General features: G+C 40.0%; 1 protein-coding gene across 1 annotated transcript; it reads right to left on the bottom strand.

Annotated features, from left to right (window-relative positions):
- Positions 1-2,799: 2,799 nt before the first annotated feature.
- On the bottom strand, positions 2,800-12,276 carry slc16a13 (solute carrier family 16 member 13). The gene is made up of 6 exons (XM_035993507.1): positions 12,139-12,276; positions 7,385-7,632; positions 6,487-6,630; positions 6,068-6,324; positions 5,165-5,696; positions 2,800-3,330 (listed from the first exon to the last, which is right to left on the bottom strand). Exons 2-6 carry the CDS (start codon positions 7,611-7,613, stop codon positions 3,074-3,076), a joined length of 1,419 nt encoding a protein of 472 aa, XP_035849400.1. The 5' UTR covers positions 7,614-7,632; positions 12,139-12,276; the 3' UTR covers positions 2,800-3,073.
- Between the last annotated feature and the right edge of the window lie 1,889 nt (positions 12,277-14,165).

Genomic DNA, 14,165 nt, shown 5'->3' with positions numbered 1-14,165 from the left:
ATTCTGCCCTACAAAGCAAAAAGGCAGTAACTACGCAGAGTGCAGAACTGAGAAAAATGACTTAAAAGTTAACCTGTCATCCAGCTAAGTAGTTGTAGGTAGATTATTGGACATGTGGCTGTTTTTGTTACTTTATATTAGCTTATTCTTTGTACATATCAATCCTCATATGTAATTTGATATTTTACCCCTATTTTGCAGTTACTGTATTCTTGCTTTGTATTACTTACCAAAAACGTGGCACCATACCAAAGAAAAAGGCAGTAACTACAGATTCTCCAAAAACTATTTTGCCACAACTTGGGCTCTGGGTGTGTTAGATACACTGTATTTGAAATAATTGGAACCATTTGTTTTCCTGAACATGGATATACCAAAACCAAAACTAATTTGACCATTTTAGGTCAATATTTTCCACCCGGAAGCTGTTCTGGTGCTGAAACGGCTGCTTAAAGTCTCACATTGCTAAGCTAGTTATCAAGTTAACCTGTCATCCAGCTAAGTAGTTGTAGGTAGATTATTGGACATGTGGCTGTTTTTGTTACTTTATATTAGCTTATTCTTTGTACATATCAATCCTCATATGTAATTTGATATTTTACCCCTATTTTGCAGTTACTGTATTCTTGCTTTGTATTACTTACCAAAAACGTGGCACCATACCAAAGAAAAAGGCAGTAACTACAGATTCTCCAAAAACTATTTTGCCACAACTTGGGCTCTGGGTGTGTTAGATACACTGTATTTGAAATAATTGGAACCATTTGTTTTCCTGAACATGGATATACCAAAACCAAAACTAATTTGACCATTTTAGGTCAATATTTTCCACCCGGAAGCTGTTCTGGTGCTGAAACGGCTGCTTAAAGTCTCACATTGCTAAGCTAGTTATCAAGTTAACCTGTCATCCAGCTAAGTAGTTGTAGGTAGATTATTGGACATGTGGCTGTTTTTGTTACTTTATATTAGCTTATTCTTTGTACATATCAATCCTCATATTTAATTTGATATTTACCCCTATTTTGCAGTTACTGTATTCTTGCTTTGTTTCACTAGGGCTTTTTGCAGTTACTGTACAAACGACTACCATTTTTCTCCAAAACGACACACATTTGAGATAAGATGTTTTGTCACATAACAAAGGATGCCTTGAATGTCATGAAAATGATAACTCATTTTTGACCAAAAATGCAGTTACTGCCTTTTTGTTTTGTAGGGCAGTATTGCTGTGCTCATAACACAGAGTGGAGCTGCTAATCATTAAGAAATTCAGTTTCTTTAATTCATGAATCTATATCCACAAATTACACAGTGTAAATACCAACAATCATTTGTTATTCGGAAAATACACCAATAGGCACAACAAAAGCAGAAATACTAAAGAAATGATGTTCATTACCTGAGGCTCTGTCTTGTAGAAGGGGCTGTTTACTGAGTAACCAAGCAGTACTATACACATTATAGGCGCTTTCCGACCGGAGGGATTTTTGCAGTTCCTAGAACATAAAATTCCTAGAACCCTTTTTTTCTCGTGTTCCGACTGGACCAATTTGGGGATTTTTAAGTCCCTCTGGCCGCAGTTCCTGTAACTCTTTCAGCTCCTACTTCAGGGCAGGGTCTTTTCTCTTTTCCCTTTTCAGCATATGAACCTAGGTGAACAAGGGTTGGGTTTCTGGTACAGACAGACCCAACAACGGGACAATTTTAACAATTTTCGCCATCTTATTCATCACTAATTTCACTTCTGGCAACGTTTTAGGCGAGAAATTAACTGTTTAGATTTCGAATATAGGCAGTCTTGCGCAAATTGATGCCGAATTGACAATTTTCTTCAAAGTTTTCGGAGTTGAGAAGCTCCATGAAGTGAGGCGACAGCCAGCAGGCGACAGCCAGCAGGCGCCTGCCCCGGCCGCTAGCTCGTCGCTCGGCCAGTCATGCTCAGACACCTCGCTGTAAGCTGGAGGTCTCTCAGACCGCTCTCGTAAATAAGAAGCTTTTATTTCACCGTTGACGGTTCGTTTGTTTAAATATCACAACACATGTCCATCATAAGATTAACGGGAACCTGTGGTTAACTGTCTTTTCGGAGTTAAACTCCACAAGCATGTCCTGCGGCTGGCCGGCCGTCACACACACACACACACACACACACACACACACACATGTCCACAGCGCAGCAGGCAGAGGGCCGTTTCTCTTTGAGAGAATTGTTTAAATTATGACAAATATGCTATATACATTAGATTTAGTATTTAGTTCATACTTTTTTTGGTGTATTTGTTTTCTGATTTTAACGCTATAAAGACCGTTGCCGTGCTTGCATCACTCCCTTACCCCTCCTACCAGTCCCTATGACCACTTGGCCAGTGTGAATGCAATTGGAAAAAACGGTTTTGGGGGAGAGTAGTTAGTAGATCTGTTTAGAAGTGGACTTTTCCTATAACTACGTTCCTGTAACTACTTGGTCGGAAAGCGGCTATCATGTGTAGCCATAGTATGTACTCACCGTTATATAGAGATGGACATAGACAATGCACAGACAGCAGAAGGGACAGGGGGGTCAATAGTGAATGAATCCAGCCATGCTGATCAGCTGGATATAATTTAAATGAGGAAAGTGAGGATTATTCATGTATGTGCAAAATTTAACTGAACAGAATCACATTCATTTTACATTCACATGAACTAATAAAATAAAATAAATGTTTTCCGTTTCTTAGTTTCCTTGTCAAGTATGCAGAGAATTGATGATGTGTAGTAATAAAACATTTCACATTCTCTTTCATATTTCCTATTTTGCATACCGTTCTACTGTGCATGTAAAGCAACCTCACATCTGTATGTGTTTTAGTGTTTACTAAGCATTGCTAAGCAAGCATTAATCTAACAGAGTGAGGGACTAACTGGCCCCTTTATACGGTCAGAGTTTTCACAGTCTTCGCGTCTTTCTTCTTCTTTGGGTCTCAATCCCTGAGGTATAATGCAAACACATGGAGCAGCATGATGGTGTCTTCAGTTAGGCGCCATCGTTGTATTGGCTGAACTGAAGAGTATCAACAAGGCTCTTGAACCCTTAACAGTCTTGCGGATATTTGGTTACTTCATCTGTCAGATCATTAACGCCTTTGTGATTCTTGTCAGAAGACACACTATTCATCAGTTTCAACTCTGAGTGTAAACCCTCATCAAGTGAACGTCTTTGAGGGGGCAGTGGGTCTGTGCAGGAGAAGTAGTGAGGCAGGGTGGCCATGGTCAAAGTACCGAGAATGACGAAACTGCCTGCTACCATGAAGGAAGCGATGTAGTTGCCTGTGATATCCTTGAGCAACCCTTAAGACATGAGAAAAGAGAAAATATTGTCACAAGAACTAAAGGGCATAAATATGTTGCATGACAAGTATAAGAAATACCTCAATTCAAACCAAACAAAAGTGTGCATATAAAACTGACGAGAAACTATGAAGTGCATAATGCTAGCCTCATGCTAATTAAGAAAAACATTAATTGCAATGTATACTAGAAGAAGCACTGATTACAAAATGGTGGCTTTACTCTAAAGTCATCTGTGTTGAGTTTAGTCATTGGTAAATCCAAACAGAGAAGCTTCTTCTGTTTTGTTACCGTGACACTCTTTCAACTAAAGTACAACAAAAAGTACCACTGAGATATTTATTTCTGAATTTCCACATCACAGAGAGGAAACATGTGGGGAGAAACTTAAACTAAACAGCACTTTTTCACAGCAGCCGTTTTTTTTTTTTCACTTGTCAAACACAGGTGTAGTTAATGACATTAATTGCTGCTGGAGCACAGCCATCGTTAAGGTTATTTGTGTCACCTGTGCTAGGATAACGACACAACATGTCTGCTGTGAAAAGTTGGCGCTCTGATGATAGCACTGTTATCAAGGTTCAGGATAACAAGATTTATTAAGAAACTAATAAAGTCTGAGAATGGTGCTCTGATGCTAGCAACGTTATCAAGGTTCAGGATAACAAGATTTATTAAGAAACTAGAAGGGCATATGAGAACCCAGGCCTCCGCCAAGGCATGCCCTATCTCACAATGTTAATGCAGTGTGAATTTTTTTATATTCGGGAAAGAAAATTTTTTTACGATTATTTCCGACACCACACGACTGCAGCACAAACACCATCTCGCAATGTTACCGGAAGTGAAAAATAATTTGTGTATCTGGCCCGTGATTCGGATTTGCTCCAAAATTTAGTGGGTTCTTCCTTGGCCCATGCACACACCCTTCCACCAAGTTTCATGAAAATCGGACCCACTGTCCATCATTTTTATTATGTTCTACTGAAGAAAAGTTCCTACTTTTTTAAATGCTTTAAAGATATAGTGCGTAGTTTCTGTCGCTCCCATGAGGAACTCTTAAGTAATGACAACAACACTTTCGGCGCGTCCACATGATACAAGCACTCCGTGATCGCGCATGCGCCCCCACCCCTCCTCCACACAGTTGCTAGAAGCCAAAGACAACACGGAGGACTAAAAAAACATGATGGACTCTTCAGAAGAGGTAATTATCTTCACTCGAGCTTCTGCGCGGGAAAGTCAACGGACGACACAATCTTCTGAACATAGCCATACTGAGAAATACAGAGAGAGTTGTGTGGAGCTGATCGTCTTAATTAGCTTTGTAGCAACTCATTTGGCAATGGCTTGAATGTAACAGATGTTCAGTAATTATCAAAAAGTTACGCACTAAAGCTTTAAGCTCCACAAATTAAATTCTGTTGATCCCCATTGTATTGTGATGGAGACATAAATCTCTGAGACGCATTCTATCTCAATCTGGCTGATCAAATTATCTGATTGTCCACATATCACTAGAGGTTAGGTAAGAAACTTTTTTCTAATTTGGGTGTACTGACCCTTTCTGTTCTGTATCCGCTATAGTGTAGTATGTCAGAACCTAAAAAAAAAAAACTTAAAAGAAAAAGGACTACTGGCTGACCCTGATTGCCGATACTTAATTAACGTTTGACTCTTTTTGCTTCAGTGTGTTAACTTGTTGACTGATTTAGGCCACTTTAGATAACATGAACCAAGGTGACATGACCTACATTGGGATATATAGTTATGCAGTGTGCAACCAAAACTGCCAGTCTGAAGGAACCAGTCTTCTCCTTTAATGTGCTCATACCTGACATAGGTGTCCCAAGCAGTCCTGCGCCGCTCTCGATGAGCTGCAGCAGCCCGAGGCCCCCCATCATGCGCTCCACACCCACAATCATGGGCACCACCGCGAAGACCAGAGAGGTCAACGCCCCGGAGCAGAAGCCGTAGAGGAGGCTGATCCCAATCAGTGCAGTGTAGGAACCAGACAAGGAGCTCACAGGCAGCAACATGATGAACACTCCTGCCAGCGTTGTCCACATGGTCAGTAAATGAATCAGCCGAAAGTAACGTAGGTCTGAGAACCATCCTGACATTATGCGGCCCAAAATGTCTGTAGCACCGGCAGCTGACATGACAAAAGCAGCTTGGTACTCTGAGAAGCCAGCTTGGCGGCTGTGGGCCACCAGGTGGAAATACGGCACAAAGTAGCCGACGTTAAGAAGAGTGACGGCCAACGTGTAGGTGATATAAGGCCTCTCGAGGAGCAGCGACAGCTCCAGGTAGGAGGAGACTCGATTCAGCACTGAAGCACGCGATGACCTGTTCTCTGAATCCACCTGGGTGGAGAGGAAAGAAAGAAACAGTCAATTTCATTTTTAATTGACATAGACGCTTCAGTAGCGGTTGCTGGGAGCGGTTAACTTGAAGGACTAGTTCAGCACTGAATGTAAGTGAGATCATTTTGTGTGAGCTACACCTTTTACTGCACACACACCACATAACTATAGCAGCGTGATAGTATGATTTTGAGGTTATATGTGGCGGCAGTGAACAGCACTTGGTTAGTTAAATTCTCTGCAGGAAATGGAGCAGCTTCCCTTCACGTAGAACAACGTATTGTGTCAGGAATGATGATACTGAGTCCAACATCTCTGCTGTGTCTCTATAAGCTGGTACAACAGACGAAGACAGTAGTGCATTGTCCCACCTTTGCTGGGGCTTTAGAATGCCGCTGAGGGTGGATGAGAGCCCCGCAGGGTACAATATTGAGGCTGAGACCCCCCAGAATCAGAAGGGCACCTCGCCAGGCGTACATCTCCACCAGCCATTGGAAGAGCGGGTTGAATGCGAAGGAGGACAGGCCGATGCTGGAGAACGCCAGTCCCAACACCAGGGTGCGCCGGCGAGTGAAGTGAGCCATGACTGTAGCTACCATGGGAGTAAAGATCAGCCCCCAGCCCAAACCTGGAGGCGAGGGGAGGGAAGACCAACAGTGAGAGGACAATTAACTCGGTTTCAGTTAACTCGGTAAACAAAGATGGCCCGCTTCACAAACTAAGTAAATAGATTATGTTTTCTACTCATTGTCCCAGAGGAAGAAGAACTACAACTTTAAGACTTTGTTACCGGAAATAAGACCCATGGTGAGGTAGAGGTGAACAAGACAGGTGGCCTGCGAGGCAAGTATGAGGCCGAGTCCAGCGAGAACGCCCCCTGTCATCACCACCACCCGAGCATCATATGCATTACATAGTGCTGCACCCAGCGGACCTGCAAAACAAACATCTTCATTAGTCACGGATATATAGCATTAACCCACAAAATCTACAAGTGCATGCTATCGCCAACAAAATTGCCTGATAAAAATGAATGTCAGTTTTGAACAAAATGTGAAGGTCATCTTTTCAAATCAATAATCCACTTTTGTTTTTGACTTTTCAGGTTGTTAAAATCCTCTTATTCTACACAGTATCATACATATTATGCATCAGCTTGTCCCAGCACTTCATTGAAGCTACGCGATGTTAACACTGAGGCACCATGTTTTGTTTTTTTTATGCACAATGGAAATAAAATATTTGTAGATGACTCATTTCTACATATTTTCCCCAAACTCAAATATTTGGCATCTTTGGAAACTTCTGAGTCTCCACTACAATTTCCAACCAGTTCTGTGGGTTTGAACAATGTTTGGCTGTGCAGAATGACTTTGTAATGAGTGACCCACTGGTGCTTGTTAAAGGGTTAATGAGTTGCAGCCATCCTTCTATCTATAGCTGCTTACTCTTCCTGTGTTATTAGTATAGATTTTAATAAGAGAAATGATACATGATCATGTCTGTGACTTGGATAACAGAATTGCAACTGGTACTACAAAGATTAGAATTAATTTATCAGGCTGCGTTTCTCAGTTTCATATCCACAGATGAGTCAATGATGAAAAAAACTGTTAGTTGTAGCCACCGTTACTAACAACACATTCATACTTTAACACAGCACAACACACATTCACAAAGTGACTCACTGAAGAACTGCTGTGCTGCCAAGCCCGTGGATGAGATCCAGGAGATGGCCTGAGCGCTCTCCTCAAAGTACTGGACAAACTCCACAAAGAAGATCCCAAGGCTACGCATCAGGCCGAACACGAGGCTTGTGCTGACGAACAGGGCGCCGACCAGCACCCACCCCCAGCCTCCATCCGGGCCCTCGGCTTCATCGCTCCGGCCCTCTACTTTGGGTTTGTTGTTGGTCATGTCTAAGTGAGATTTATCTGTAAAAATAAAGGCAGAGTGAGGAGGACAGATTAGAGGTGAAAGGAAGCACAGAGATACTAGTGTCAGGAAATGCAAGTGATAGCTCTCTCCTTTAGTGCAGAAAAGTCTTAGATCCTGCCTGTGGTCAATAGCTATAAATGGTTAACTTCCCTCAGGCCAATAGATTCCCTGATTGTGACATGTTAGTTAGTGTAACTAGGCTGCTTAACAAGTTCTGTTGAGAACAAGATATAGGTGAGAGGTGAACTCCCACCTGCTGTTGCGTTGATGGATCAGTTGTAAAGAAATAGTTGCATGTTCAATAGTGAAAGAGAAGAACGTTCTTTAATTCACTTTTACTAGGTTTTACAGTAGTAGTCTGCAGAAGTGACAGCAAATTCAAAAGGTAGTGACATGCAGTTGTGCGACTTTTTTTCTGTGACATTTTCAAGTTATTGTCATTCTTCACTTGTTTCTTAGCACTGTCAAATAGCTTATTAAGTTACAGTTTTTGCCCATTGTTTACACACTAAAAACGAATGCTTAGACCAAAGCCTCAATACCTAAACTTCTTGTAGCATTCCTTAAACACAGTGTAACCATAGCTTTAACACATTGTCAAATTTGCACTTTGTTTGCAATTCTTTAACACACTTACTGCGAAACACTACACACGTTTTCTTACATTAGACACTTTGTTCAAAAACGAAATCTCCTGTTGTCATTGGGAAAACAGTCTGTTCAAAATGCAAAACTCATCTGGCAATTGTAGGCACTTACATACAGACCTGAAAACACTTGCACAGAAAATAGGAACACCAATCGGTCTGACCCTTAGCACTACAAATAGGCCTCAGACAAGCCATTTTGAGAACTTTGCAAGCATGGAGGCAATGAGTGTCCGAGTAAGAGTAGGACAAAGAGAGAGAGAGGAGTCGGACGTGGAAGAGACATCGCCTGTGATGTTGACGAGGTCTTGTGGCCAGATCCCCACCACACACACACACACACACACACACACACACACACACACACACACACACACACACACACACACACACACATAAAACAAGTATATGTTTTTTTTTTCCCCAATAGCAATTTACAGTATCCAGTAATAGTTTTTTACTTTAGTTTTGTTGCTAAATTTGATGATTTGTGATTCTATTTTTCTTTATTTCTGTAAGAATGTTTGTTTTTTGTAAAAACTCTTGTTTGATTACTGCAGAAATTCTACTTTTGAGTTTTACATAAGACTGAGTCTGAGTAATTCAAATGGTGCTTGTGTGTATGATTTTGTTGCAAGAATTTCATTTTTAGAAAGGAGTGTTAAGTTTTGATTGCAGTTTCATTTTGGCATAGATGTGAGTTGTTAATCTCCAAGTGCTATGTCTGACTGGCTTGTGTGAAGAGTTTTGACGTAATGAGCCAAATTCTGCAAAAAGTGTGTAAGCAATAGGTAAAAATTGTAATAGTAAGTTAATAATAATGTCTCCCATCAAAATGGGAAAATGTGATGCTTATGTTCTCAAACGTTTTATGCACATTTAAAAAAAACAGGAGTGCTTCACTACAGCAGCACTATGAGCCTGAACTTATGTATTTGTGTTGTAGCTTTTGTGTTTGTGTTGTGGCTTTTGTGTTTGTGTTATGGCTTTTGTGTTTGTGTTGTGGCTTTTGTCTTTGTGCTGTGGCTTTTGTATTTGTGTTATAGCTTTTGTATTTATGTTGTAGCTTTTCGTTTGTGTTGTAGCTTTTGTGTTTGTGTTGTAGCTTTTTCGTTTGTGTTGTCGCTTTTGTATTTGTGTTGTAGCTTTTGTGTTTGTGTTGTGGCTTTTGTATTTGTGTTGAACCGTCTCGGCCACGGTACTGATGTGCTCTCAACATGTAATACTTTGTTTTATTTGTCCTGCAGCTGCTTTCTGTTAACTTCACTGCAAAACATGTTTGATCTCAACACTTTGAGAGGAAGTAAAAAATACTACAATGTGTAAGTGTGAACCCTTCTTAAGTGATGATAACACTTTCTATATCTGCACATATAGTTACAAATATACTATGTAAAATCAGACGTATACCATGTAATTCAGATAATTTTTTGCTGTTTGTTGAGCAGTATTTTCCCCTCTGTTGCTCAATTTGGTGAGTTTTTGTAGTGAGTTAAATAAGCCAAAGCAACAAGTAGCACAGCACAGTGATGTGATCCATTCCTAACCTAATGCCGCTCACTTCGCTGCTGCAGGAATTACGGGAATTTGCCTCCCAGCACTCTTAAAACACACGTGCATTAATAGACTTAGATTTCAAATGAGTTTGTAGGCTGTTGTGTATCTCTATAGTGTCATGTCTTTCCTGCAAGCAGTTGAAGCCATTCATAATTACCACAGCCATGAACAACTACACATGCGGAAACGCGCACTGGAAACGTGCATGTGGCCTCTCCAATCATAACTCCTGACATTGCGCGCTGGTTGTCACACACAGCTGTAGGCTATTGGACACAAACAAACAATGTTCAAAACTATAGTAGGGTGACCAGATTTCCCGGAACTAAAACCATGAACGTAGTGCCCATCAGGTCAGACATAGACACAGACAGATTAGACACAATTTTGCCAACAGCACACGCAGGCCTACTGCTCACAACATAATAGCGTATCTCAGTTAATATTCATGAATTGTCTTGGTATGTAGCCTACATATCTAAGAAATAATATTAAAAGACATTGAGTGAGTTTCGTGTGGGAACAACTTTATTTTTCAGAATTAAAGCATTCTTTTGGAAAATGCAGCCACTGAACTTGTGAAAAACTTTGTGAAAAGGTATTTTTCATTGCATGGCACTAAACAAATTATTTGGAACTGCTGCCACAGGCTTGAACTAAAGTTATGGTAAGACTTTAGGGTAAGGGTACATGAATTCTGAACTCATGCATGAATTAATTCATGATTTTTGCATTACTTCCTTCCTTTATATCTTATGAATCATCAGGAATTGACATGAGTTCATAGCCTCTCATTCATGACCTCATGCATGAACAACACATCAACTAAAGCATTAGGTAAGGTGGCTACATCATTATGCACAAGTTATATGATAATAATGAACTCTTCGAATGTTTTGTGTGTAACAATATTAATTTGTAAAATAACTAAAGCTTACATATAAATGCAGTGGAGTAGAAGTAGAAAGTGGGTTGAAAAAAAAGTACAAGTACTTATAAGTAGAGTACTCGAGTAAAACTTGAAAGGTCTAATATGTAATACATTTATTGTATTTAATCAAGAAATGTCCACAATATTTCAACAGAACAGATATTAAGGAAACATGCTAAGTTGAAATACTATATTTTCTGACAACAATGCCAAAGCCAGTGTTCTCCATATTTAAATATAAATTTCCATATTTTTTTCCACGGACATGAAACGCAAACACGCAAAAACAAGGCGCTGGCTGCAGCAACCAAACGAACTGGATTAACAGATATAGATTCATTCTACCCGACCTTAAAAAAACTCTGCATCTTTTCTAAACAATTGCATAACCAGAGAAGAGGTAAAACATGGGTAAATATTGGAGATGCTTGTAAAATGTGGAGAGCCCAAAAGGACTTCGAGTTGACCCATTTCCTCCTAACTTAACAGATAAGCTTCATTCATTTCACGGCTAACCTAGTAGGGATGGGCATTATCAGTCATTTCAACAATGCATCTACTGCAATAAATTATATAGAGTAGCCTACTCGAGTTAGTTACTCACGATATAGCCTAACCATTAAAACGAGACAGATGAGAAGAGGCATTGTTTACAAATATACATTGTAACGCTGGCTGCACAGATTATGCAGACGCAGACCGCTACGATTGACTGACACACACACACACACACACACACACACACACACACACACACACACACACACACACACACACACACACACACATTGTTAAAATCATACGCTGGACGCTTTATTAGTCTTTCTACATGGGTTTAGTTAATTATCGGGCTATAATAAGACCACGTCGGCTATGTAATCGCTGACACCCGGGACAATTTCATAGTGGTTGGTGTAAACCGGTGTTGCACCGAAATCTGTGACCCGTCGTGATCTGTGTCCCTCCTGTTAAAAGCGTAACACCGGTGCAACACCGGGACATTTTAGCGTCCCGACAGGCTTTTGTCGGGACTCGGTACACGCAACTGAAAATCGGGGACCAATCGGGGTCTGGTCAGGCTAAACTATAGTCATATTTTTTGCTGACATATGATAATTATTATGTAATCGTAAATTGTTCTTCAACTGTTGCTAACAGTGTATTTGCTGCCTGTAGCGATATGAGTGACGTTAACGTTCACTGTGAAAAATTAACCGTTTCATAACTACAACCCGTGACTAAAACTGAAACCTTCAAGACGTCTGAGCATAAAATGTTAACGTCCGTCCGTGACTATTCAATAATTCAAGACGCTTGCAGGTTAAAAGAAAAGAAAAAAAAAGCTTAATTTTAATTCGACCCTACTCACCATCGGTCTGTCAGCTTTCTCCAGAGCAGCACATGGTCCACAGTCTCCAAGTTCACCGTAGTAGATAGTCACTATCAGCAGTATAACAGCCAGGCCGGCAACGCTCTATCACAAGGCACGAGGAGCGGGGGTAAAGTTCAACAGTCACATCACAGCAAGGAGTTAACCGTGCGCGTGCGCAGTCTTCATGTGGGCGCGCGCATTCGGCATATTATGTCATAAAGCCTGGATAATAACTCATACATACATAGCCTTTAATACCAGTCATGTTATGTTACTAATTATAGACCATGCTTTGTACTTTTCTGTGTAAAAACAAACTGTGTGTGTCCTGATTGAATGAAAGCCCTGTTAAAGACCTTTATGCCAACCAACAAGTTTCACTTCAGTTTAGTAGAAAGTTCAGTTTCATAGGTTCAGCAGTTTTCATTCTATTTCGCCTTTTCACTCTAAGAACATGTTTCAGGTTAGGTAAACTACATGCGTAGGCTAACTATAACTAAAATCAGCTGTTGAATAATTGCAACTAAAACTCAGGATTAGTCAGGCTACAGCAATTTGCAATTAGGTTTTGGCTTAGTTTAGTTTTTTTGATAAAACAAGACAGACAAAATAAACACAAACACATAGGAAAAATAAGAAAAAATCAGGCCTAAAGATAATAACACATACTTCGGAGACTTCAAATTACACTGGAGGGTGTTTTTCTAATGACTAGCTTAAACTATTTAAACTACTCTGGTCTTAAAGAGGAAACTTACTGTAAATAATTCATTTTTTTTCCAGTCAACAAATGTAGGCTAACCCACTAGGTTCTCACGTTTTAAATACATCTCTCCATTAAATGTAGGCCTTAGGGATTTCTTATAGCTTAAGCCGCTGTTATTATTCTTAGTAAGTATGTATTCATCTTCCTCTATTTAAGTTCTTCCTGCATGCTCAGATACATTCATTTTAAAATATTTCAGAAGACAAGTTTTAAACTGCCCTGTTGGAAAATGTGCATGTTGAGTGCCGATTTCTCGTCAATATGTCTCTTTCAGATGAGGAGACAGTAGAAACTGGGTCTGCAGAAAGGAGGAACTCATTGCTTTCCTGCTGAGAGTTTTTTTTTCTGCTATTCCATCACCACAACACTTCTGTTGTATCAGCTTCTTGATTTTGTGTTGTTGGCATTGATGCCGATTGCTTGAATTCTGCAGTACACTCTGGCACAAAGGAACAGGAACCAGCTGGATTTTAATGCAAAGCCACCATTGAAAAAGTTCAGCTTGCAGTCATGCTTATGAATGTCCAAAATTAGCTAAAAAATAATTCCATCATGCACTTTTGTGACTTAAACTATCACATATTCTCATATAAATAGACTTAATATTTTCCTCTGGGCTAATTGTTGCTGATTTGACTGGATGTTTTTTCCAGCACAACCTAGAAGAGAAAGGATCCCTTTTTTTAATAATATACACTACCGGTCAAAAGTTTGGGGTCACTTAGAAATGTCCATTCCACTCCATTCCAGACAGAATACCAGCTGAGATCAGTTGCATTGTTTTTTTAATCAGGGCAGCAGTTTTCAGATTACATTATGTGCTTACATAACTGCAAAAGGGTTCTCGACTGTTGTAGACAGAAGTGGCTGAAGAAACGCTTGAAATTCCATGCTTTTTGGTCTAAACGTCATACCCAAATTAAAAGTGGTACAGCTCCCATATACTTTGACACTCTGGGATGTGCCTGATATCATTGGAAATGTAACACTCTCAAGTTTTTGTTACAAGTATCAGAGTGATTTTAGGTCTTACTGACACAGAGTTACAGAGGCTAGAATGGAGGTTTTTTATTTCCATCCAAGTCATACATCTGTAAAATGATTAGAATACACTGCTGTAAACACATCTGACAGGTGACAGACAACACAGGGCATTAGCCACATGTCTACAGAAAAAATGAAGCCAAAAGACTCAAAAATGGATTTTATATCATTTTTTTTTCTACAGATGTCTGTGCGTTTTTTTATTTCCATTTGA

Source organism: Sander lucioperca, chromosome 17 (genome assembly GCF_008315115.2).
Source record: "Sander lucioperca isolate FBNREF2018 chromosome 17, SLUC_FBN_1.2, whole genome shotgun sequence".
NCBI classification, from domain to species: domain Eukaryota; kingdom Metazoa; phylum Chordata; class Actinopteri; order Perciformes; family Percidae; genus Sander; species Sander lucioperca.
Note: the sequence above shows the minus strand (reverse complement) of the source record. Positions and strands in the feature narration are given on the sequence as shown.